The sequence below is a fragment of the Oncorhynchus keta genome, chromosome 13, assembly GCF_023373465.1.
Source record: "Oncorhynchus keta strain PuntledgeMale-10-30-2019 chromosome 13, Oket_V2, whole genome shotgun sequence".
Taxonomy (NCBI): Eukaryota; Metazoa; Chordata; class Actinopteri; order Salmoniformes; family Salmonidae; genus Oncorhynchus; species Oncorhynchus keta.
Window position 1 is genome coordinate 23,977,011 of NC_068433.1, and position 22,914 is coordinate 23,999,924.

General features: G+C 46.9%; 1 protein-coding gene across 5 annotated transcripts in view; it reads left to right on the top strand.

Moving 5' to 3' along the window:
* The window catches only part of svep1 (sushi, von Willebrand factor type A, EGF and pentraxin domain containing 1), a 139,517-nt gene that overhangs the window by 91,485 nt on the left and 25,118 nt on the right, over nucleotides 1-22,914 (top strand). For 4 of the 5 annotated variants that reach the window (XM_052459803.1, XM_052459805.1, XM_052459806.1 and 1 more), the window contains 26 exons: nucleotides 587-708; nucleotides 948-1,053; nucleotides 1,962-2,165; nucleotides 2,271-2,507; nucleotides 2,766-2,927; nucleotides 3,765-3,926; nucleotides 4,405-4,566; nucleotides 5,455-5,543; nucleotides 6,016-6,112; nucleotides 6,270-6,383; nucleotides 6,661-6,774; nucleotides 6,988-7,189; nucleotides 7,555-7,712; nucleotides 8,406-8,604; nucleotides 8,835-9,010; nucleotides 9,437-9,561; nucleotides 9,905-10,028; nucleotides 10,133-10,303; nucleotides 12,589-12,762; nucleotides 14,505-14,624; nucleotides 14,917-15,126; nucleotides 16,913-16,997; nucleotides 17,211-17,402; nucleotides 21,083-21,250; nucleotides 21,877-22,075; nucleotides 22,181-22,654. In XM_052459803.1, the coding sequence (XP_052315763.1) occupies nucleotides 587-708; nucleotides 948-1,053; nucleotides 1,962-2,165; nucleotides 2,271-2,507; nucleotides 2,766-2,927; nucleotides 3,765-3,926; nucleotides 4,405-4,566; nucleotides 5,455-5,543; nucleotides 6,016-6,112; nucleotides 6,270-6,383; nucleotides 6,661-6,774; nucleotides 6,988-7,189; nucleotides 7,555-7,712; nucleotides 8,406-8,604; nucleotides 8,835-9,010; nucleotides 9,437-9,561; nucleotides 9,905-10,028; nucleotides 10,133-10,303; nucleotides 12,589-12,762; nucleotides 14,505-14,624; nucleotides 14,917-15,126; nucleotides 16,913-16,997; nucleotides 17,211-17,402; nucleotides 21,083-21,250; nucleotides 21,877-22,075; nucleotides 22,181-22,654 (4,346 nt within the window). The remainder of the gene's footprint in view (nucleotides 1-586; nucleotides 709-947; nucleotides 1,054-1,961; nucleotides 2,166-2,270; nucleotides 2,508-2,765; nucleotides 2,928-3,764; nucleotides 3,927-4,404; nucleotides 4,567-5,454; nucleotides 5,544-6,015; nucleotides 6,113-6,269; nucleotides 6,384-6,660; nucleotides 6,775-6,987; nucleotides 7,190-7,554; nucleotides 7,713-8,405; nucleotides 8,605-8,834; nucleotides 9,011-9,436; nucleotides 9,562-9,904; nucleotides 10,029-10,132; nucleotides 10,304-12,588; nucleotides 12,763-14,504; nucleotides 14,625-14,916; nucleotides 15,127-16,912; nucleotides 16,998-17,210; nucleotides 17,403-21,082; nucleotides 21,251-21,876; nucleotides 22,076-22,180; nucleotides 22,655-22,914) is intronic. The other variant, XM_052459804.1, reaches the window with a different exon arrangement.

A 22,914-nucleotide genomic window follows, 5' to 3' on the forward strand; every position in this document is an offset into this window, starting at 1 on the left:
GCTCTGGTCTTTGGGCTCTGGCCTTTGTGCTCTGGTCTTTGGGCTCTGGCCTTTGTGCTCTGGTCTTTGGGCTCTGGCCTTTGTGCTCTGGTCTTTGGGCTCTGGTCTTTGTGCTCTGGTCTTTGGGCTCTGGTCTTTGGTCTTTGGGCTCTGGTCTTTGGGCTCTGGTCTTTGGGCTCTGGTCTTTGGGCTCTGGTCTTTGGGCCCTTGTCTCTGGTCTTTGTGCTCTGGTCTTTGTGCTCTGGTCTTTGGGCTCTGGTCTTTGGGCTCTGGTCTTTGGGCTCTGGTCTTTGTGCTCTGGTCTTTGGGCTCTGGTCTTTGGGCTCTGGGTATGGGTATGGGTTCCATTTGGGATACAGAGATTTCATCCATTTTCTTTTCATATTTTGTCCCATCTTCTCTTTTCTCCTCTTATGTTACAGTTACAGTATTATGTGTGCCTACAGACTACACATGATTAAAATTCTGACTGTGTGTGTGTGTGTGTGTGTGTGTGTGTGTGTGTGTGTGTGTGTGTGTGTGTGTGTGTGTGTGTGTGTGTGTGTGTGTGTGTGTGCGCGCGCGCGTGTCCTGTCCGTACTCTCAGTGAACCGTATTGCCAACCACGGCTTCAAGCCCTTTGAGATGCTGTTCGAAGCCTCTCGCTGTGATGACCTGGATCTGGTCAAGTTCTTCACTGGGGAGTTCAACACTAAACTAGGAGACATGGTGAGAACACAGGAGGACACACACACACACGCACACACGCACGCACACACGCACACACACACACACACACACACACACACACACACACACACACACACACACACACACACACACACACGCACACACACACGCTCACACACGCTCACACACACATGCGCACGCGCACACACACACACACACACACACACACACACACACACACTGTATATGTTTAATTTCTCTCGCAATTGTATCCATAGCTCCCGACCATCTGCAGTCGCGATGATGTTGCCTGCAAGTTAGAGGTGATATCCCAAGGCCACTGTCTGGAGTACAACTACGACTATGAGAATGGATTCGCCATCGGTAAGACCTTCATATGCTATTGGACCAGGAGTTTTCACTGACCACCTAACCACGTGATCATGTGACCATGTTATAGGCTTCTTCCCTGGTTAGATCTGTAAAAAGGAATTGTCCCAACTATAAGAATGTACTGTACAAGCAGTAGGGCCTTGAGATGTATGTACAGTATTTCCTAACCATTGCTCTTCATAACCCCCTCTCCCTTCCTTCCTCTCCCTCCCCTTCCCTCTCCTCTCCTTCCCCTCTCCCGCCCCTCTCCATCTCCCTCTCCTTCCCTCTCCCTCCCCTTCCCTCTCCTCTCCCTCCCCTTCCCTCTCCTCTCCCTCCCCTCTCCCGCCCCGCCCCTCTCCATCTCCCTCTCCTTCTTCCCTCACCTCTCCCGCCCCTCTCCATCACCCTCTCCTTCCTTCTCCTCTCCCTTCCTTCCCCTCTCCTCTCCCTTCCTTCCCCTCTCCTCTCCCTCCCTTCCCTCTCCTCTCCCTCCCCTCTCCCGCCCCTCTCTATCCGCCTCTCCTTCCCTCTCTTCTCCCTCCCCTTCCCTCTCCTCTCCCTCCCCTCTCCCGCCCCTCTCCCCCTCCTTCCCTCTCCTCTCCCTCCCCTCCCCTTCCCTCTCCTCTCCCTCTCCTTCCCTCTCCTCTCCCTCCCCTCTACCGCCCCTCTCCTCTCCCTCCCCTCCCCTCCCTCCCTCCCTCTACCTCTCCTTCCCTCTCCTCTCTCCTCTCCTCTCCTCTCCTCTCCCTCCTCTCCTCCCTCTCCTCTCCCCTCCCTCCCTCTCCCTCCCCCTCTCCCTCTCCTCTCTCTCCTCCCTCCTCCTCCCCTTCCCTCTCCCTCCCCTCTCCCTCCCCTTCCCTTCCCTCTCCTCTCCATCCCCTCTCCCACCCCTCTCCATCACCCTCTCCTTCTCCAAGGCCCAGGAGGATGGAGCAGTAACTTGGGACCCCAGAGCGGTCAGGACTATGCCTACTTCGACTCGGGCTTCGCTACGGACAGCCCACGAACCCCCAAGCAGCAGGGTGGTAGTGCCAGGACGGGAACCTCCCACTACCGCAGCAAAAGGCACCGTAAGATCACCACCAGAGACCACAAGATACAGATATTCTTCAACATCACAGGTAGGCTGGAGGCACGGTCAACATAAACAAAATGAACTTGTGCACTTGAATCTGTTTGTGTTGTTGTTTTGAGTCCCGTCCTTTGAGCTGCGTCCATTTTCCCAGCAAGCATCCCGCAGCCCTCGTCCCGGAACGACTCAGTGGAGGTAGCCAATCAGAAGCGCCTGCTGCGGATCCTGGAGCAGCTGACCAATCGCTTGAAGCGGACGCTGGCCAAGCAGCCGCTGTCATCCTATCACGTGTCGTCTGAGATGATCGTGGTGGCTGACCCCAAGTCCCTGGAGAGCAAGAGGGCCTCTCTGTTCTGTCGACCTGGGTCTGTACTGAAGGGGAGGATGTGTGGTGAGTAGTGGGCCGTGGGATACACACCGTGCAGTATGTCTACGCAGTATGGTCACCAGGTTCACAGTGTACAAATGAACAAATGAATGAATGGATGGATGAATGAATGAAGGTTTGGCCTTACACTGTCCTATGTGTTGCTGGATATCCCAGTCCAGTGTCCGGTAGGGACCTACTAACTATTCTCTGGTTGTGTGTGGTTATATGTGGTAATGTGTTAATATGTGTGGTTATAATGTGTGTTGTTGTGTGTTCTAGTCCAGTGTCCAGTGGGGACCTACTACTCCCTGGAGTACGCAGAGTGTGAGAGTTGCTGGCTGGGTTCCTACCAGGATCAGGAGGGTCAGATGGAGTGTAAGACCTGTCCCGATGGATCCTCCACAGCCTACCTCCACGCACGCAACCAGGACGAGTGCAAAGGTAAAACACTATCCCCTGGACAAGGTTAAACACACGGACGAGGTTAAACACACGGACGAGGTTAAACACACGGACAAGGTTAAACACACGGACGAGGTTAAACACCCGGACGAGGTTAAACACACGGACGAGATTAAACACCCGGACGAGGTTAAACACCCGGACGAGGTTAAACACACGGACGAGGTTAAACACCCGGACGAGGTTAAACACACGGACGAGGTTAAACACACGGACGAGATTAAACACACAGACAAGGTTAAACACACGGACGAGGTTAAACACCCGGACGAGGTTAAACACGCGGACGAGGTTAAACACACGGACGAGGTTAAACACCCGGACGAGGTTAAACACGCGGACGAGGTTAAACACACGGACAAGGTACTCAGGTGGACTCATACATTGGTAATACTGTACATAGGGCCATGTGAACTGACCAGAAAAACTCTGGGTCCCGGTAACTAGTTGGATCTGAACCGGAAAACTCCTGGTCCCAGTAACTAGCTGGATCTGACCAGGACAACCCCTGGTTCCAGTGACTAGTTGGATCTGACCAGAAAAACTCTGGGCCCTAGTAACTAGTTGGCTCTGCCCAGTAAAACTCTGGGTCCCCGTAACTAGTTTTCTCTGACCAAGAAAACTCCTGGTCCCAGTAACTAGCTGGATCTGACCAGGAAAACTCCTGGTCCTAAAATACTGTATCGTCAACTCTACTCCTCATGAATGTAATAACACCAGGTGGTGTTACTCCTAAATAATATTGAAGGTTATAAACTCAATAAACTCATTATTAGTATATGTTATATTGTATGTGTTTCCATGGGTGTGTTTCAGAGCAGTGCAAGCCTGGAGGTTACTCTGTGAACGGGCTGGAGACGTGCGAGTCGTGCCCGCTGGGGTACTACCAGCCTGGGTTGGGATCCAGAGAGTGTCTGGTCTGTCCGGATGAGACCTCCACCGTCACCAGCGGGGCAAGGGAGATGGCTGAGTGTGGAGGTGAGCGAGAGGGAGGGAGGGAGGGAGGGAGGGAGGGAGGGAGGGAGGGAGGGAGGAGGGAGGGAAGGAAGGAAGGAGTAATGTAGGGAGGGGAGGAGAGAGAGAGGGGGGGGGGTAGGGAAGGAGTGATGTAGGGAGGGAGGAGAGAAAGATGGAGGGGGAAGGAGTGATGTAGGGAGGGAGGAGAGAAAGCGAGAGAGGGAGAGGGAGGGAGGGAGGGAGGGAGGGAGGGGAGGGAGGGAGGGAGGGAGAGAGAGAGAGAGAGGGAGAGAGAGAGAGAGAGAGAGAGAGAGAGAGAGAGAGAGAGAGAGAGAGAGAGAGAGAGAGAGAGAGAGAGAGAGTCAGAGGGGAGGGGAAACACAGACATGACTGCATTTACATTCAGACTGAACTCACCGACCTAGCATAAAAATGTGATTACTGTGCTTACTTCCATACTTTCATTAGTGACACTAGCCCTCCCTCCCTCTCGTTCCAGTTCCATGTTTGGCAGGTCATTTCTCTCGCACAGGGCTGGTCCCCTGCTACGCCTGTCCCAGAGACTACTACCAGCCAGACCACGGCCGCTCCTATTGCCTCTCCTGCCCATTCTACGGCACCACAACAGTCACCGGGGCCACCGCCATACAGCACTGCTCCAGTGAGTTACTGTTACACTACACTGCCTAAGTCTCAAATCCCACAATATTCCCCATATAGTGCACAAAATCACACACTACTCCCTATGTAGTGCACAAAATCACACACTATTCCCTATGCAGTGCACTAAATCACACCCTGTTTCTTATATATGCAGCCAAATAATGTCCAATAAAGTATGAACTGAACTATAGTGTACTTCATGACACCCTGTTTCCCTATAGTGTTCCCCCATAGGACTACTGACACATGGCTTTGGTCAAAATGACACTGGATGGGTACCAGGGTATAATTTAAGACCATAGACATACATCATTGTTTGAGACTGAGCCACTGAATGGAAAAGGGTTTGCAAAAAGGATCAGGAAAGAATGGAAATGATTTCGTCATGTGACTACTGGATGGAAATAACCGAGGAATTAAAAGCCTTAAGGGTGCGAACAAACGGTGGCTGGTAGATGTGGCCAACCAGACTAAATGAGCTTTGTTAGTGTCTGCCAGTTTGGTGGCGACTGGAAACTTTCTCTCTCCTTTCTTCTCTGATTCTCTATCTTTCTTTTTTTCTCTGTCTCTCTCTCTTTCCCTTTTCTTTCTTTCTTTCTTTCTTTCTTTCTTTCTTTCTTTCTTTCTTTCTTTCTTTCTTTCTTTCTTTCTTTCTTTCTTTCTGTCTGTCTGTCTGTCTGTCTGTCTGTCTGTCTGTCTGTCTGTCTGTCTCTCTCTCTCTCTCTCTCTCTCTCTCTCTCTCTCTCTCTCTCTCTCTCTCTCTCTCCCTTCCGCCTTTCCTTCCTCCCTTCCTTTTCCCCCTTCATCCCTCCTTCCCTCCCTCCTCCTCTTCTTTCTCTCCCTCTCACTCTCTCTCCCTCCCTCTCTCCCTCCATCTCTCCATCAGGTTTTGGCTCTAGTTTCCTGCCTAAGGAGGAGAGTGTGACATCAGCCCCAGAGGTGGTGGTTTCACAGGGCTATCAGGCTAGTAGCCAGGTGAGACTGACCCATGTCCTCAAGAGACTCCTTAAAGGGTTTACAGCAGATAGGTTGACTTGACTGCACTATGGTTATGAGTTATGATCTGACCTGAGTTTCAAATACTTGAAATACTTTCTGTGCCTGTTTGGCTGCGTTTACACAGGCAGCCCAAATCGGATCTCTCTGCCCAATCATTGGCAAGAGATCTGATCAGTTTTGGTCAAAATGCAGTGGCAGCCTTTGAGCTTGCCTTAATAAACCAACGGAAAGGAACCTAAACTGAAAACCCCACCCACCTGTTGCACTCCAGGCAGACTCAAGCAAATGCTCAAAGTATTTCATTATGTTTCTTCAAGTATTTGAACCCAGGTCGGGTCATGGTTATTTACTATGGTGTGTACGAATACATTTCTCTCCTCGTCCTGAAATTCTCACACTCCATATTCATAAACATGACTCCTAACCACAACACTGTTCCTCTCCCCAGGTCTTCCATGAGTGTTTCTTGAACCCCTGTCAGAACAGGGGGACATGTGAGGAGGTGGGGGCGGGTTACATCTGCACCTGTCTACCTGGTTTCACAGGTAAACTATACCCATGGATGCATTCGTCATCTATTTCAAACTTCTAGTCGCGTGTAGGCTTTCGGTCAAATCAACGTTCGTCAGAGCAATACAAAAGTTAGGGCCAAAATGCCAGTTGTCTCCTCATAAGGCTGTGAAAATGTATTTCTACCTGCAGGGGCGAAGTGTGAGAGTGACATAGACGAGTGTGACTCGGCACCGTGTCAGAATGGGGGTCTGTGTAAGGACGGCATGGGAGACTTCCTCTGCCAGTGCAGACCGGGCTTTGTAGGTATGGGGACATCATGAATGTCTTGTACCCAGTTTCCAGTCCCTTCCACTTCATTCCCTTTGAATTTTCTTGTCTCTCCTAGACATTTAGTAGCCTGGGTACCCGTCTGTTTTCTGTAGAAACGTCAGTCCTATCAGTCCTTGCCAAACATGACTACGACATAGGACCTGGCTAAGGCAGAAGCAGACTGTCACCTAGGCATTTAGTGCTGGTCATTTGTAACCGACCTGACGACGGACTGTCGTTTCTTTTTGCTAATGTCGTTTCTCTGTCCTAGGTTCTCTGTGTGAGGCGGAGGTGAACGAGTGTAGCTCCTCCCCCTGTTTGAATGAAGGAGTGTGTGTGGACGAGGTCAACCAGTACACCTGCAGCTGTGCTGATGGCTTCACAGGTGGGATCCCTCTACCTCTTTACCAGACCCCTTGGGCACGTCAGTTACCTTCATTCATAATGATCAACGGCCACATTTCATGCAACTACAGCAAAGGCAAAGCCAGCAAAACCACATTTGTTTGCAACATCAATGAAAAGCCAGCTACAGTTTATGCAGCAAACGTTCAATGCCGACAATGCAATTGAATCCAACAACATGATCTTCCTCTAGGTTCTCATTGTGAGCTGGAGATAGACGAGTGTCAGTCCAGCCCGTGTCTGAACGGGGGTGTGTGTGACGACCTGGAGGGGGGTTACTCCTGCACCTGCCTCCCAGGCTACTCCGGGGACCGTTGTGAGGTCAACGTGGACGAGTGTAACAGCGCCCCCTGTCAGAACGGAGGGACATGTCGGGATGCCGTCAACAACTTCAGGTAATAAAAACCCTTTGCGGAAGGTGGTCTACGGACCCTCGGGGCTTCCTGGTTGAATAAAGGTTATATCCAAAATATAATAAAATGTGACTGACTGCTGTCAACCAAGTTGCCATATCTTACTTCACCTACCAACATACTCATCTGCATGTTGATGTTTTTTTGGATAAACAAATATTTAAATCTAGACAATTTGTTGAGCTTTTAATAGTGAAAGATAGTGAAGACTAGCGTGCATGGGACAGCATCTCAAATTTTTTAAATCAAATATGACACATGAGGATGAAATTGGTTAAATATCGCGTTTGATGCGCATAATGTATTGCACAGGTATATATGACGTTCTGGTCTCTTTCTGTGTCCAGGTGCCAGTGTGTGGAGGGCTACCGGGGCAGGCTGTGTCAGGTAGATGTGGATGAGTGTCAAGCTAACCCCTGTATCAACGGGGCCACATGTGTGGACGGACTGGGCTCCTACACCTGCCGCTGCCCTCCTGGGTTCAACGGAACCAGGTGTGAGACAGGTATAGATGCCATGGAGAGAGAGAGAGAGAGAGAGAGAGAGAGAGAGAGAGAGAGAGAGAGAGAGAGAGAGAGAGAGAGAGAGAGAGAGAGAGAGAGAGAGAGAGAGAGAGAGGGGAGAGAGAGAGGGAGAGAGAGAGAGAGAGAGAGAGAGAGAGAGAGAGAGAGAGAGAGAGAGAGAGAGAGGAGAGAGAGAGAGAGAGAGAGAGAGAGAGGAGAGAGAGAGAGAGAGAGAGAGAGAGAGGATGTGGAGGAGTTTTGTGTATTGTGAGAGAGAGAGAGAGAGAGAGAGAGAGAGAGGATGTGGAGGAGTTTGTGTGTATTACGATTTTACCACAGTCTCAAAGAATAACATTTATGGAAGTAAAACTTTGGCTGGGTCAGAAATGGCACCCTATTCTTTAGTCTTTATAGTGTACTATGTAGGGAACAGGGTGCTATGTTCACGTCGTGAAACCACTATTTAGTTTCACACAGGGCTATCATAATGAGAGCTTTCCTGTTTTCAGAAAGGAGAAAGGTAAATGGATCAATATCAACTTCAAAATGCATTTTCGTAGTCAACCATTTCTCTCTCTCTCACCATTTTTCTCTCCTTCTAACCTTAATGACTCAGAAACTGCTCTATTTATTTACTTATAAAACCTTTTTTGTAATAATCTTAATTTCCGGCCTTAACATTTTCTCTCCTTCAGAGATGTCAACATCCTTCAACCTGGACTTCGAGGTGTCAGGTATCCATGGTTACGTGATGATGGACGGCATGATGCCGGCACTGACGGAGATCACGTGTACTTTCTGGATGAGGTCTTCGGACACCACCAACTACGGCACGCCCATATCCTACGCCGTGGAGGGAAGTGACAACGCCTTCCTGCTCATAGACTACAATGGGTCAGTGCTGCCACGCACACACACAGACACATACACATCCACACAGACACACACACAACTTTCCCTTTCCCATAAATGTTACGGCTGTCATAAGACACTAGCCACAGCTATACTATTCTTGTGGTCCTCACAAAACACAATACAAAACAATATTATTTTCTGTATTTTCTCTGCTGCCTCCCCCTGCCTCCACCTCTCTCTCTCTCTCTCTCTCCCTCCCTTTTCCCCAGGTGGGTCCTGTACGTCAACGGTAAGGAGCGTATCACAGACTGCCCGGCGGTCAACACGGGTCAGTGGCACCACATCGGCGTGTCATGGCGTAGCTGGGACGGGGACTGGAGGGTCTATATCAATGGCAACCCCTCGGACGGAGGGAAAGGCCTGTCAGTGGGCACCACCATCCCAGGTGTAGTGCTATCCTCAGCCTGCTCATAGCTGTGGTCTTAGTGTCGTAGTGTCATGATGCACCGTATTCCATGCATATATTGTAGTTTCCTACATCCCAAGTGTAGCGCTTGCTCAAAATAAAGTAGCAGTTCATTGTCAATCTATATCTCATCATAGCACCACAGCTAACCATCCCAGGTGTAGTGCTATTTTCAGTAGTGCCTTAGCCTGATCTTGTGTCTGCTTATTGTGTCCTTATGTCCTGGTAGCCTGCTTACAGTTTCTAAGTGAGGCACAGTTTAGCATATCAAAAAGTAGAATGATGCTATTTTGCAGGTCTTAATGAAATAATAGCCGTGAGGTTACGTTTCCAAGGCACATTTCACAGAACCCGAAGAAAGCAAGAGAGGTGGTTAACCTTTGACCCTTGACCTCTACCCTCCAGGTGGAGGGGCGTTGGTTCTGGGCCAGGACCAGGACCAGAGGGGCGAGGGCTTCAACCCCGTGGAGTCCTTCGTCGGGTCCCTCAGCCAGCTCCACATCTGGGACCGTGTTCTCGACCCACAGCAAGTAAATCCCACTGACGCACAAATCCAACTGTCCAAGCTACTGCTCTACAACCTGAACTACAGACTCACATATTAGAACTGTAGCTAGTATATCACCATCTAAACATAACGACCAGCTTAGTTACTAAGTCTGTTTCTGCTTTAGAACAACTTGTTTTTCATTGCCACGCTAACCGTGTTGGACACACAAAATAGTAGTCTCAAGGCTGTTGTCCAGGCTACATAACTAACTACAGTACATAAACTAGCATCTCTGGGTGGCAAATGTTTGAAATGTCTGTGTAACATATACAAAAAAAACTTCTGTCGCATAAAGTGACCTCCATATTTCTCTGGGTCCATAGATCAAAATACTAGCCAACACCTGCCCGGGGAACAACATCAGAGGCAACGTCCTGGCGTGGCCGGACTTCCTCAATGGATTGGTGGGGAGAGTCAAGACCAACCCCGACTGCATATTCTGTGCTGGTGAGGGACAGATCTAGGATCAGCTTACTCTGGCTAACACGTGTCTAGCGGAAACGCTAACTCTCTCCGTTCATCCTCCTCAATGGCGTTTGTTTGTGTGTCAGACTGCCCCCTGCTAGAGAACGCTGTGCCTCACCTGCGTGCGTCCAGTCCAGCTGTCAGCCCCGGCTCTCAGACGCAGCTGTTCTGTGATCCCGGCTTCTACCTGGTGGGGGAGCCGCTGCTTCAGTGTCAGAACAAGGGAGAGTGGAGTCACGCCCTGCCCCGCTGTGAACGTGAGGGACCATTAGTTCGACATACACAGACCCTAACACTATATTCACACATACATGCATCCATGCACCTCGACACACACGCGCGCATGCGTGCGTACATGCACTCACGCAGGCAAGCACGCACGCGCATACACACACACAGACAGAAGCATTAGAACGCAGAGTTTGCATTTGAGTCAGCTAAATACATAAGCATGACCTCAGTAGTAGAGGATAACCACCAGAAAGCATTCACACACCAAAACCATTGAGCCTATCTGCCAATTATTTAAATTCATATTTCAATGGCAAAGCGGGCAAACTCAGACATGAAATGCCGAACAACAAACGGTGAGCTATCATATTAATGTATAAAATGCCCAATAATGAAAGAAAAACATTGTCATTTTGAATTCTATGAAGTTAGTGTCAAAGGGGCTGACAAATGATTGTTGTCCATCGATAATGAGAAACCACCTGGTGTTGACAAATGAGATAGGAAGCTACTGAGGATGGTAGCAGACTATATTGCCACTCCTGTTTGTCATATCTTTCATCTGAGCCTCGGCAAAATTGTTTGTCCTCAGACCTGGAGGATTTACCAAGAATGGTAAAGCACCCTTTACTGGTTCTAACAGCCGACCAATCAGCTTGCTGCCGGCTCTTAGCAAACCGTTGGGGGGGGAAAATGGTGTTTGACCGGATACAATGTTTTTTTTCTTTGAACAATGTAACACCAGACTTTCAGCAGTCTTATAGAGAAGGGCACTCAACATGCACTGTGCTGACACAAATAACTGATGATTGGCTAAAATAAATTGATGGTAAGAAGATTGTGGGAGCTGTACTGTTAGACTGTAGTGCAGCCTTTGATGTTATTGACCATAATCTGTTAGTGGAAAAAAATGATATGCTTTACATCTTCTACTATATCATGGGCTGAGAGATACTGTATCTGTCCATAGACGCTAAACAAAGAGTTGCAGTCCGTTTTGGAATGGGTGGCTAGTAATAAGCTAGTCCTGAACATCTCTAAAACTAAGAGCATTGTATTTGGCACAAATCAATCCCTAAGTTCGAGACTTCAGCTGAATCTGGTAAAGAATGGTGTGTCTGTTGAGCAAGTAGAGGAAATTAATATTCTTGGTGTCACCTTAGACAGTAAATGATCATGGCCAAAGCATATTGATTCAATTATTGTAAAGATGTGGAGAGGTCTGTTTGTGATAAAGAGATGCTCAGCTTTCTTTACACCATAATCGACCAAACAAGTCCTGCAGGCTCTAGTTTTGATCTATTCTTGACTACTGCCCGGTGATATAGTAAAGTGTTGCAAAGAAAGACCTAGAAAATCTGCAGCTGGCCCAGAACAGCACATCTTTCCCTTCAATGTACACAGATGGCTAATGTCAACCGTGTGCATGTCGGTCTCTCTTAGCTCAAAGTAGAAGAGAGATTGACTGCATAAATTGTTTTTTTGTTGTTGGTGGGAAATATTAACGTGTTTAAAATGTCCAAATTGTCTGTATAATCAACTTACATATCGCTCTGACAGACATACTTACCCCACCAGACATGCCACCAGGGGTCTCTTCACAGTCCCCAGGTCCAGAACAAATTCAAGAAAGCTTACAGTATTATATAGAGCCATGATTGCATTGAACTCCCTTCCATTTCATATAGCAGCAGTGAACAGCAAATCTTGTTTAAAAAAATACAAAATAAAGCAACACCTCACGGCGCACCTCACGGCGCATGTGTAACTGATAGATGCACACACACACACACACACACACACACACACACACACACACACACACACACACACACACACACACACACACACACACACACACACACACACACACACACACACACACACACACACACACACACACACACACACACACACACACACAATTATTCTTTAGTTCTATTGTTTGTTTTTATGTTTTTATTTGTGTTCATTTGTGTGTCTTTAGTTGTGGTTGTTTTTATTTGATATATATATGTGTCTGTAATGTCTATGTTCATGTTTTAAATGTATGTAAACTGTAAAGTCTTTTTGTCTGTAATGTCTTTCTCTTTATGTGTCGGGCCCCAGGAAGACTTGCTGTCGCCATTGGCGTCGGCTAATGGGGATCCTAATAAAAATCATAAAATCATGACCTGTGTACTGTCTATCTATAGGAGTGACATATGGGTTAATACCTACCATCTTCGTTATCGTAACCATAGTAGATACATAGCCATTGAACACATTCACAAAACCTAACCTGTGTATATTTACCTGTTTACCTGCATAGGAGTGACGTGTGGTCCCCCTCGGCCCCTGGAGCATGGTCTATTCCAGGGTTCCGACTACCACGCAGGCAGCACTGTGGTGTACCAGTGTAACCCTGGCTTCTACCTGCTGGGGGATGCCAAGGTTCTCTGTACCAACAGTGGGAAGTGGGGAGGAAACCCACCAGCCTGCCTGGGTAAGACTGAAACTCAGACACTGGATGAATATGCATGATGAACTGTCTCAATTCGTTTGCCTCAATTTGTCGGAGCATGGACTCCACAAGGTGTCGAAAGAGTTCCACAGGGATGCTGACCCGTGTTGACTCCAACACTTCCCACGGTTGTGTCAAGTTGACTGGCTGTCTTTTTGGGTGGTGGACCATTCTTGATACACACAGAAAACTGTTGAGTGTGAAAAACCCAGCAGCGTTACAGTTCTTGACGTACTCAAACCGTTGCACGTGGCACCTACTACCATACCCCGTTCATAGGCACTGAAATCTTTTGTCTTGCCCATTCACCCTCCATGTCTCAGTTGTCTCAAGGCTTAAAAATGCTTCTTTAACCTGTGTTCGACCCCTTCATCTACACTGATTGAAGTGGATATAACAAGTGACCTCTATAAGGGTTCATAGCTTTCACCTGGATTCACCTGGTCAGTGTACACTACCGTTCAAAAGTTTGGGGTCCCTTAAAAATGTCCTTGTTTTTGATAGAAAAGCAAATGTGTTGTCCATTAAAATAACATCAAATTAATCAGAAATACAGTGTAGTCATTATTAATGTTGTGAATTACTATTGTATCTGGAAACAGCAGATTTGAATGGAATATCTACATAGGCGTAGAGGCCCATTATTAGCATCCATCACTCCTGTGTTCCAATGGCATGTTATGTTAGCTAATCCAAGTGTATCATTTTAAAAGGTCAATTGATCATTAGAAAACCCTTTTGCAATTATGTTAGCACAGCTGAAAACTGTTGTACTGATTAAAGAAGCAATAAAACTGACCTTCTTTAGACTAGTTGAGTATCTGGAGCATCAGCATTTGTGGGTCGGATTACAGGCTCCAAATGGCTAGAAATAAATAACTTTCTTCTGAAACTCGTCAGTCTATTCTTGTTCTGAGAAATGAAGGCCATTCCATGCGAGAAAGTGCTAAAAAACAGAAGATCTCGTACAACTCTGTGTACTACTCCCTTCACAGAACAAAGCAAACTGGCTCTATCCAGAATAGAAAGAGGAGTGGGAGGCCCCGGTGCACAACTGAGCAAGAGGACAAGTACATTAGAGTGTCTAGTTTGAGAAACAGATGCCTCACAAGTCAGCAACTGGCAGCTTCATTAAATAGTACCCACAAAACACCAGTCTCAGCGTCAACAGTGAAGAGGTGACTCCGGGATGCTGGCCTTCTAGGCAGAGTTGCAAAGAAAAAGCCATATCTCAGACTGGCCAATAAGAATAAAAGATTAAGATGGGCAAAAGAACACAGACACTGGACAGAGGAACTCTGCCTAGAAGGGCAACATCCCTGAAGAGCCTCTTCACTGTTGACGTTGAGACTGGTGTTTTGCGGGTACTATTTAATGATGCTGCCAGTTGAGGACTTGTGAGGCGCATGTTTCTCCAACTAGGCGCTCTAATGTACTTGTAGATATTAAAATGTATTTTTATAAATCTGCCATTCCCAGCTACAATGGTCATTAACAATGTCTACACTGTATTTCTGATCGATTTGATGTTATTTTAATGGACAAAAAAATGTGCTTTTCTTTCAAAAACAAGGACATTTCTAAGTGACCCCAAACTTTGTAATAGTAGTGTATGTCATGGAAAGATGTTCCTAATGTTTTGTATAACTACCGTATTTAGTGTATGTCAATAAATACATGTTTTCAACCACTGCAGTGTGTAATAATGCTATGTGTCCATACAGATGTGGATGAGTGTGCTTTGGGCTCAGACTGCGATGAACACGCCAGCTGTCAGAACACAGACGGCTCTTATACCTGCACCTGTATCCACCCCTACACCGGAGATGGGAAGAACTGCACAGGTAACACACACACAAACACACACACACACGTACTGTAGCATACTGCAGGCCCGGACCATACCACCTGAGCCCAAGGTTTCCCCCGGTCAGGTCCTGTGGTCAGGAAAATCTCAGGGCCTCAGCAATGACACTTCTTAGTTATACCACAAGCTACAAAACCCCTTATCAATGTATAGCAATGCCTCTCATGCCTTATCATCAAACAACTAGAGTTTACCAAAATGTTTGAATTCATGAATATCTTTTGGCGCTTCAAGGTGCAGTATGTAGCTACAGTACCAAACCTTTGTAGTTTTTTTTCTCTGTATTTATGTTATCAATCTAGAGCCAGTAAAGTGTGAGAACCCGGGGGCACCAGAGTTCGGTTACCGGGACGGCAGTAACTTCTTGATGGGAAGTGAGGTTGTGTTCAGCTGCAAGGAGGGTTACGAACTGATTGGCTCATCGCATGTCCAATGCCTGGAGACAGGAAGCTGGAATGGTGTTTTTCCATATTGTAGAGGTACAGAAAACATCAACATACAGTACCAGTCAACAGTTTGGACACACCTACTCATTCAAGGGTTTTTCTGTATTTTTCAGTATTTTTTTACTATTTTCTACATTGTACAATAATAGTGAAGACATCAAAACTATGAAATAACACATATGGAATCATGTAGTAACCAAAAAAGTGTTAAACACATCAAAATATATGTTATATTTTAAATTCTCTTGGCATTCTCTCAACCAGCTTCACCCAGAATGATTTCCCACATATGTTCCCACATATGCTGAGCACTTGTTGGCTGTTTTTCCTTCACAAACCATCTCAATAGGGTTGAGGTCAGGTGATTGTGGAGGCCAGGTCATCTGATGCAGCACTCTACTTATTGGTCAAATAGCCCTTACACAGTCTGGAGGTGTGCTGGGTCATTGTCCTGTTGAAAAACAAAGGATAGTCCCACTAAGCGCAAACCAAATGTGTTGGCGTACCGCTGAAGAATGTTGTGTTAGCCATACTGGTTAAGTGTGCCTTGAATTCTAAATAAATCACAGACAGTGTTACCAGCAAAGCACACCCACACCATCACAGCTCCTCCTCTATGCTTCACGTGGGAACCACACATGTAGTGATCACCGATTCACCTACTCTGCATCTCTTTTTGGTTGAAACCAAAAATCTCAAATTTGGACTCATCAGACCAAAGGACAGATTTCAAGGGTCTAATGTGCATTGCGCGTGTTTCTTGGCCCAAGCAAGTCTCTTCTTCTTATTGGTGTCCTTTAGTAGTGGTTTCTTTGCAGCAATTCGACCATGAAGGCATGATTCATGCAGTCTCCTCTGAACAGTTGATGCTGAGATGTGTCTGTTACTTGGAACTTTATGAAGCATTTATTTGGGCTGCAATTTCTGAGGCTGGTAACTCTAATGAACTTATCCTCTGCGGCAGAGGTAACTCTGGGTCAAAGTTATGACATTTTCTGGACTAACTGATGTAATGATGGACTGTTGTTTCTCTTTGCTTTTCTCTTTGAGCTGTTCTTGCCATAATATGGACTTGGAAGGGTTATCTTCTGTACCAAACCTACCTTGTCTCAATACAACATTATGTACAGTATGATAATGTATCCAGAAATACCCAGTTTCATGACAGTCCATTTCCATTTGAGTAATCTAACACTACCCTCATATCCAGAGGGTACAGCCACCACATTCAATGAGGTACTTAGTCAACAACATTATAAATAACACAATTATCCTGATTATGCCCATCGATCCTTTGTTAATCTCAGATCTCCCTCTGAACCGGGCCACTGGATCTAACCCTAACCCACACTGTTTCTGGGCCTAACCCTAACTCACACTGTCTCTGGGTCACATAGTCTTGTGAAAGCCAGGGGAACCAGATCGGTATAGGACAAGTCTGGTCTGGCCTGCCTGGTCACACCACATAGGCACTGGGTACCATGGATATTATACAGAGAACCAGGGTTTCAGTACCAGGATGTTATACTGTACCTGTGTGTCCTCTGATTCCAACAGGTGGGAAATATGACATACTGTATATAAGTTGTTTGTCAAAAAGTAATCAACCGTTTCTTAGACCCCATTGAAATATGAGGAAACTGGCAGGTGAACTGAAGTCTTGGTTGAAAGTTTCATAACCTAATAGGACATTATACTATAGAACAACATAACATGATGAAACATTATTTACCGAAGAACTTTCATATAAGCAGTTTATTTTTGTAAATGGACCATTCCTAGAACTGATCAGCCCCCGCGGTCTTGTCTTGTTCCCCAGCCCTCTCCTGTGGACGGCCCTCTGTCCCAGAGAACGCTGTGATGATGGGGACCAACTTCACGTTTGGAAGCAAGGTGACTTTCAGGTACCACCGTCAGCCGTTTAGCTGAAACAACAATGCGGATGTGCTGTTGCGTTGAGATAATGCTGCAGTGATATATTCTGTTCTCTATTCTCTCTCTCCCATTAAGATACTGTATGTGTTACTTACTGTAAAGATATCAACAACCAAACACATTGCCATGTCTCCTGTATTCTCCCATTATGAATGTATTTATTTCCCTCTGGTCCACTTCAGCTGTGTTACGGGGTTCGTCCCAGGTGACCCCTATGATATGCGGTGTCAGGGCAGTCTGAAGTGGAGCAGAGCGCCCCCTGCCTGTCAACGAGTCACCTGTGGGGACCCTCCACGCGTAGACAATTCAGATGTCACCCTCAAAGGGACAACTTACCTGTCCACAGTGCTCTACACCTGTGCAGAGGGATACAGGTAAGGATGAAGTCTGTCCTGGGTTATCATTTCTGGTCTTATATCCACATAGCGTCTCCGAGTGGGAGTGCTGATCTGAATATACGATCAGCGTCAACTCACCATCAGTACGACCAAGAATATGATTTTCGCGACGCGGATCCTGTGTTCTGCCTTTCAACCAGGACAACGGAATGGATCCCAGCCGGCGACCCCAAAAAAAAACGACTCCGTAAAAGAGGGAAACGAGGCGGTCTTCTGGTCAGACTCCGGAGACGGGCACATCGTGCACCACTCCCTAGCATTCTTCTCGCCAATGTCCAGTCTCTTGACAACAAGGTTGATGAAATCCGAGGAAGGGTAGCATTCCAGAGGGACATCAGAGACTGTAACGTTCTTTGCTTCACGTAAACATGGCTCACTGGAGAGACGCTATCGGAGGGGGTGCAGCCAGCGGGTTTCTCCACACATCGCGTATGCCTTATGGCTAACGAGACGTGGTGTGATCAAAGAAACATACAGGAACATAAATCCTTCTGTTCACCTGATTTAGAATTCCTCACAAACAAATGTCGACCGCATTATCTACCAAGAGAATTCTCTTCGATTATAATCACAGCCGTATATATTCCCCCCCAAGCAGACACATCGATGGCTCTGAACAAACTTTATTTGACTCTTTGCAAACTGGAATCCATACACTCTGAGGCTGCATTCATTGTAGCTGGGGATTTTAACAAGGCTAATCTGAAAACAAGACTCCCTAAATTGTATCAGCATATCGATTGCGCAACCAGGGCTGGAAAAACCTTGGATCATTGTTACTCTAACTTCCGCGACGCATATAAGGCCCTGCCCCGCCCTCCTTTCGGAAAAGTTGACCACGAATCCATTTTGTTGATCCCTGCCTACAGACAGAAACTAAAACAAGAAGCTCCCACGCTGAGATCTGTCCAACGCTGGTCCGACCAAGCTGATTCCACACTCCAAGACTGCTTCCATCACGTGGACTGGGATATGTTTCGTATTGCGTCAGATAACAACATTGACGAATACGCTGATTCGGTGTGCGAATTCATTAGAACGTGTGTTGAAGATGTCGTTCCCATAGTAACGATTAAAACATTCCCTAACCAGAAACTGTGGATTGATGGCAGCATTCGCGTGAAACTGAAAGCACGAACCACTGCTTTTAATCAGGATAAGGTGACTGGTAACATGACCGAATACAAACAGTGCAGCTATTCCCTCCACAAGGCTATCAAACAAGCTAAGCGTCAGTATAGAGACAAAGTAGAATCTCAATTCAACGGCTCAGACACAAGAGGTATGTGGCAGGGTCTACAGTCAATCACGGACTATAAGAAGAAAACCAGCCCAGTCACGGTCCAGGATGTCTTGCTCCTAGGCAGACTAAATAACTTTTTTGCCCGCTTTGAGGACAATACAGTTCCACTGACACGGCCTGCAACGAAAACATGCGGTCTCTCCTTCACTGCAGCCGAGGTGAGTAAAACATTTAAATGTGTTAACCCTCGCAAGGCTGCAGGCCCAAAGGGCATCCCCAGCCGCGCCCTCAGAGCATGCGCAGACCAGCTGGCCGGTGTGTTTACAGACATATTCAATCAATCCCTATACCAGTCTGCTGTTCCCACATGCTTCAAGAGGGCCACCATTGTTCCTGTTCCCAAGAAAGCTAAGGTACCTGAGCTAAACGTCTACCGCCCCGTAGCACTCACTTCCGTCATCATGAAGTGCTTTGAGAGACTAGTCAAGGAACATATCACCTCCACCCTACCTGACACCCTAGACCCACTCCAATTTGCTTACCGCCCAAATAGGTCCACAGACGATGTAATCTCAACCACACTGCACACTGCCCTAACCCATCTGGACAAGAGGAATACCTATGTGAGAATGCTGTTCATCGACTACAGCTCGGCATTCAACACCATAGTACCCTCCAAGCTCGTCATCAAGCTCGAGACCCTGGGTCTCGACCCCGCCCTGTGCAACTGGGTACTGGACTTCCTGACGGGCCGCCCCCAGGTGGTGAGGGTAGGCAACAACATCTCCACCCCGCTGATCCTCAACACTGGGGCCCCACAAGGGTGCGTTCTGAGCCCTCTCCTGTACTCCCTGTTCACCCACGACTGCGTGGCCACGCACGCCTCCAACTCAATCATCAAGTTTGCAGACGACACAACAGTGGTAGGCTTGATTACCAACAACAACGAGACGGCCTACAGGGAGGAGGTGAGGGCCCTCGGAGTGTGGTGTCAGGAAAATAACCTCACACTCAACGTCAACAAAACTAAGGAGATGATTGTGGACTTCAGGAAACAGCAGAGGGAATACCCCCCTATCCACATCGATGGAACAGTAGTGGAGAGGGTAGTAAGTTTTAAGTTCCTCGGCATACACATCACAGACAAACTGAATTGGTCCACTCACACAGACAGCATCGTGAAGAAGGCGCAGCAGCGCCTCTTCAACCTCAGGAGGCTGAAGAAATTTGGCTTGTCACCAAAAGCACTCACAAACTTCTACAGATGCACAATCAAGAGCATCCTGGCGGGCTGTATCACCGCCTGGTACGGAAACTGCTCCGCCCACAACCGTAAGGCTCTCCAGAGGGTAGTGAGGTCTGCACAACGCATCACCGGGGGCAAACTACCTGCCCTCCAGGACACCTACACCACCCGATGTTACAGGAAGGCCATAAAGATCATCAAGGACAACAACCACCCGAGCCACTGCCTGTTCACCCCGCTATCATCCAGAAGGCGAGGTCAGTACAGGTGCATCAAAGCTGGGACCGAGAGACTGAAAAACAGCTTCTATCTCAAGGCCATCAGACTGTTAAACAGCCACCACTAACATTGAGTGGCTGCTGCCAACACACTGACACTGACTCAACTCCAGCCACTTTAATAATGGGAATTGATGGGAAATTATGTAAAATATATCACTAGCCACTTTAAAAAATGCTACCTAATATAATGTTACATACCCTACATTATTCATCTCATATGCATACGTATATACTGTACTCTATATCATCGACTGCATCCTTATGTAATACATGTATCACTAGCCACTTTAACTATGCCACTTTGTTTACATACTCATCTCATATGTATATACTGTACTCAATACCATCTACTGTATCTTGCCTATGCTGCTCTGTACGATCACTCATTCATATATCTTTATGTACATATTCTTTATCCCCTTACACTGTGTATAAGACAGTAGTTTTGGAATTGTTAGTTAGATTACGTGTTGGTTATTACTGCATTGTCGGAACTAGAAGCACAAGCATTTCGCTACACTCGCATTAACATCTGCTAACCATGTGTATGTGACAAATAAAATTTGATTTGATTTGATTTGAGGATCAGGTCTCCAACTGCCCACATAATCCTATTCATCATAATATAAAAGGTGAAACTGATCCTAGATCAGCAGTTCCTGGTATTATGGGTCTTATAAAGGTTCATGAAGGTGTCATAAAAAGATAAGATCCTTATCCATTGAAAAGAATAAGACATTTGAAAGTGGTAGCTAGTAAATATGTGATAGAAAGCAACTGACTACTGTTGCTGCGCATACTGCTTGAAAGTGTTGCGAGTGTGACAGATTGTGTGTGTGTGTATGAGTATAGATATATTGTGTGTAAAATGTGTGCATGTGTTAAGATTGCAGGGCTCTGAGGAGGTGGTGTGTGAGGCGTCAGGAGAGTGGAGCAGCCCTGCTCCTTTGTGTGCCAGCATCCACTGTGGAGACCCTCCTGCCCTCCGAGACGCCGCGACCATCGGGGACGACCACGCCCTGGGCAGCAAGGTGCACTATGTCTGCAAAGAAGGGTAAATAATGTACAGTCAACCATATTCCATTAGGATACAAGTTAGTCTGTTGACTTAATTGAGGCCTTGTATATTCCAGGCAACACTTCTCAAGTGTTGTAAGACCTGGCTGAACACGACTACCTCAGTGTTAGCATCATCACCATTAAAGTCACAGTTCAAGTAATTTCGTCCCTGTTGAACCGTCTGGTTTCACAGCGCCTCAGAGCGGGACTTGACTGGAAGTCTATGGCAGAAGCGGACGAAACAACCGCTGATTTTAATTGGCTGATCTCTCAGGCTATTAGCATAGCCCTCCCCCGTACATTGCATCTTAGAAATAGTTTTCACATATAAACTTTATATGCCCGAACTCAGAATTTATTGGGCTTCCCAAAAAATGGTGGCATGCTCGCTCCCTCCCTCTCCCGACTCAATTTTAACCACACCCTTTTCAAGTCCCACTTTGTTGCACAGTGTTACCAGGCTCTATGCGCCAGCAATTCGGGCGAGTTACAGTTCAAGTAGTTGTTACAGTGTGTAGTTGTACAGGTAGTAGTGCTATACCATTTTGTATCTTTACTTTAATTTTTTGTTGGATTTATTACTTCCTGTCCTAATCCACATTTGATTGTCTGTCTCCACAGATACACTCTGATTGGACCAGAGACCAGAGAGTGCCTGTCAACTGGCCAATGGAGTCCTACCTCCGCTCAGTGTGTCCCCCGATCCTGTGGCCCTCCCCCTTCCATAGACCACGCCATTGCCCATGCCGGCCACCAGCTCTTTGGCGACACGGCCAACTACTTCTGCACAGACGGCTACACCGCTGGCAACAATTCTAAGGTTATTCATTTATTTTATTGCCCTTTCATTTGTTTGGATCTCGTTCATTTTGTTGTTAATTTTTTTTATGCAGTTAAATAAAGTTTGATTTTATTTGATTTCAAGGTGGTCTGCAACGCCCAGGGAGTGTGGGCACCCCCCGAAGGCCAGGAGGACCCTCACTGCATTGCCAATTTCTGCCAGCGCCCGACTGACCTGCCCCACGCCATCTTGGACTCCGCCAATAAGCCCAAGTATGCCAGCAACACAGAGGTCAGCTACAAATGTGAAGAGGGTTTCGTCCTCAACACAACCGCCACGCTGAAATGCATGATTGGAGGGAAATGGATGCCCTCGCCATACGATGTGGGCTGCGTGCCGGTGCGGTGCTCCAAACCATCTGGCATCGAGAGGGGGTATGTGAGTGGAACCAACTATAGTTTTGGAGCAATGGTGGCGTACAGTTGTGATAAGGGTTTCCTGATCCGAGGGGAGAAGAGGAGGACATGTAAGGCCAATGGAGAGTGGGGAGGGGTCCTACCTGTCTGTCAGCCTGTCTCTTGCCCCTTCCCCCCGCCCCTCAAAAATGGATTCATCCAGGTACGTTGTTCCTCCTCTCAAATTCATTTCAAGGAGAAACATTAACTGTGATCATTACAAACAAAAATATTATACATTTTGTAAGTCCATTAATTGAGTAAAAACAACTAAAAGTTCAATTTCAGAGTTTCCACTTTGTTTCCACTCGTTCCTGTTCTTGGTCATCTAATTCGATCATAGAAAAATATCCTTCTCATTTCTTCTGGCAAGAGATCTTGCGTAATCTCAGTCAAAACAAAGTGTCCTCGCTGTACAATAAA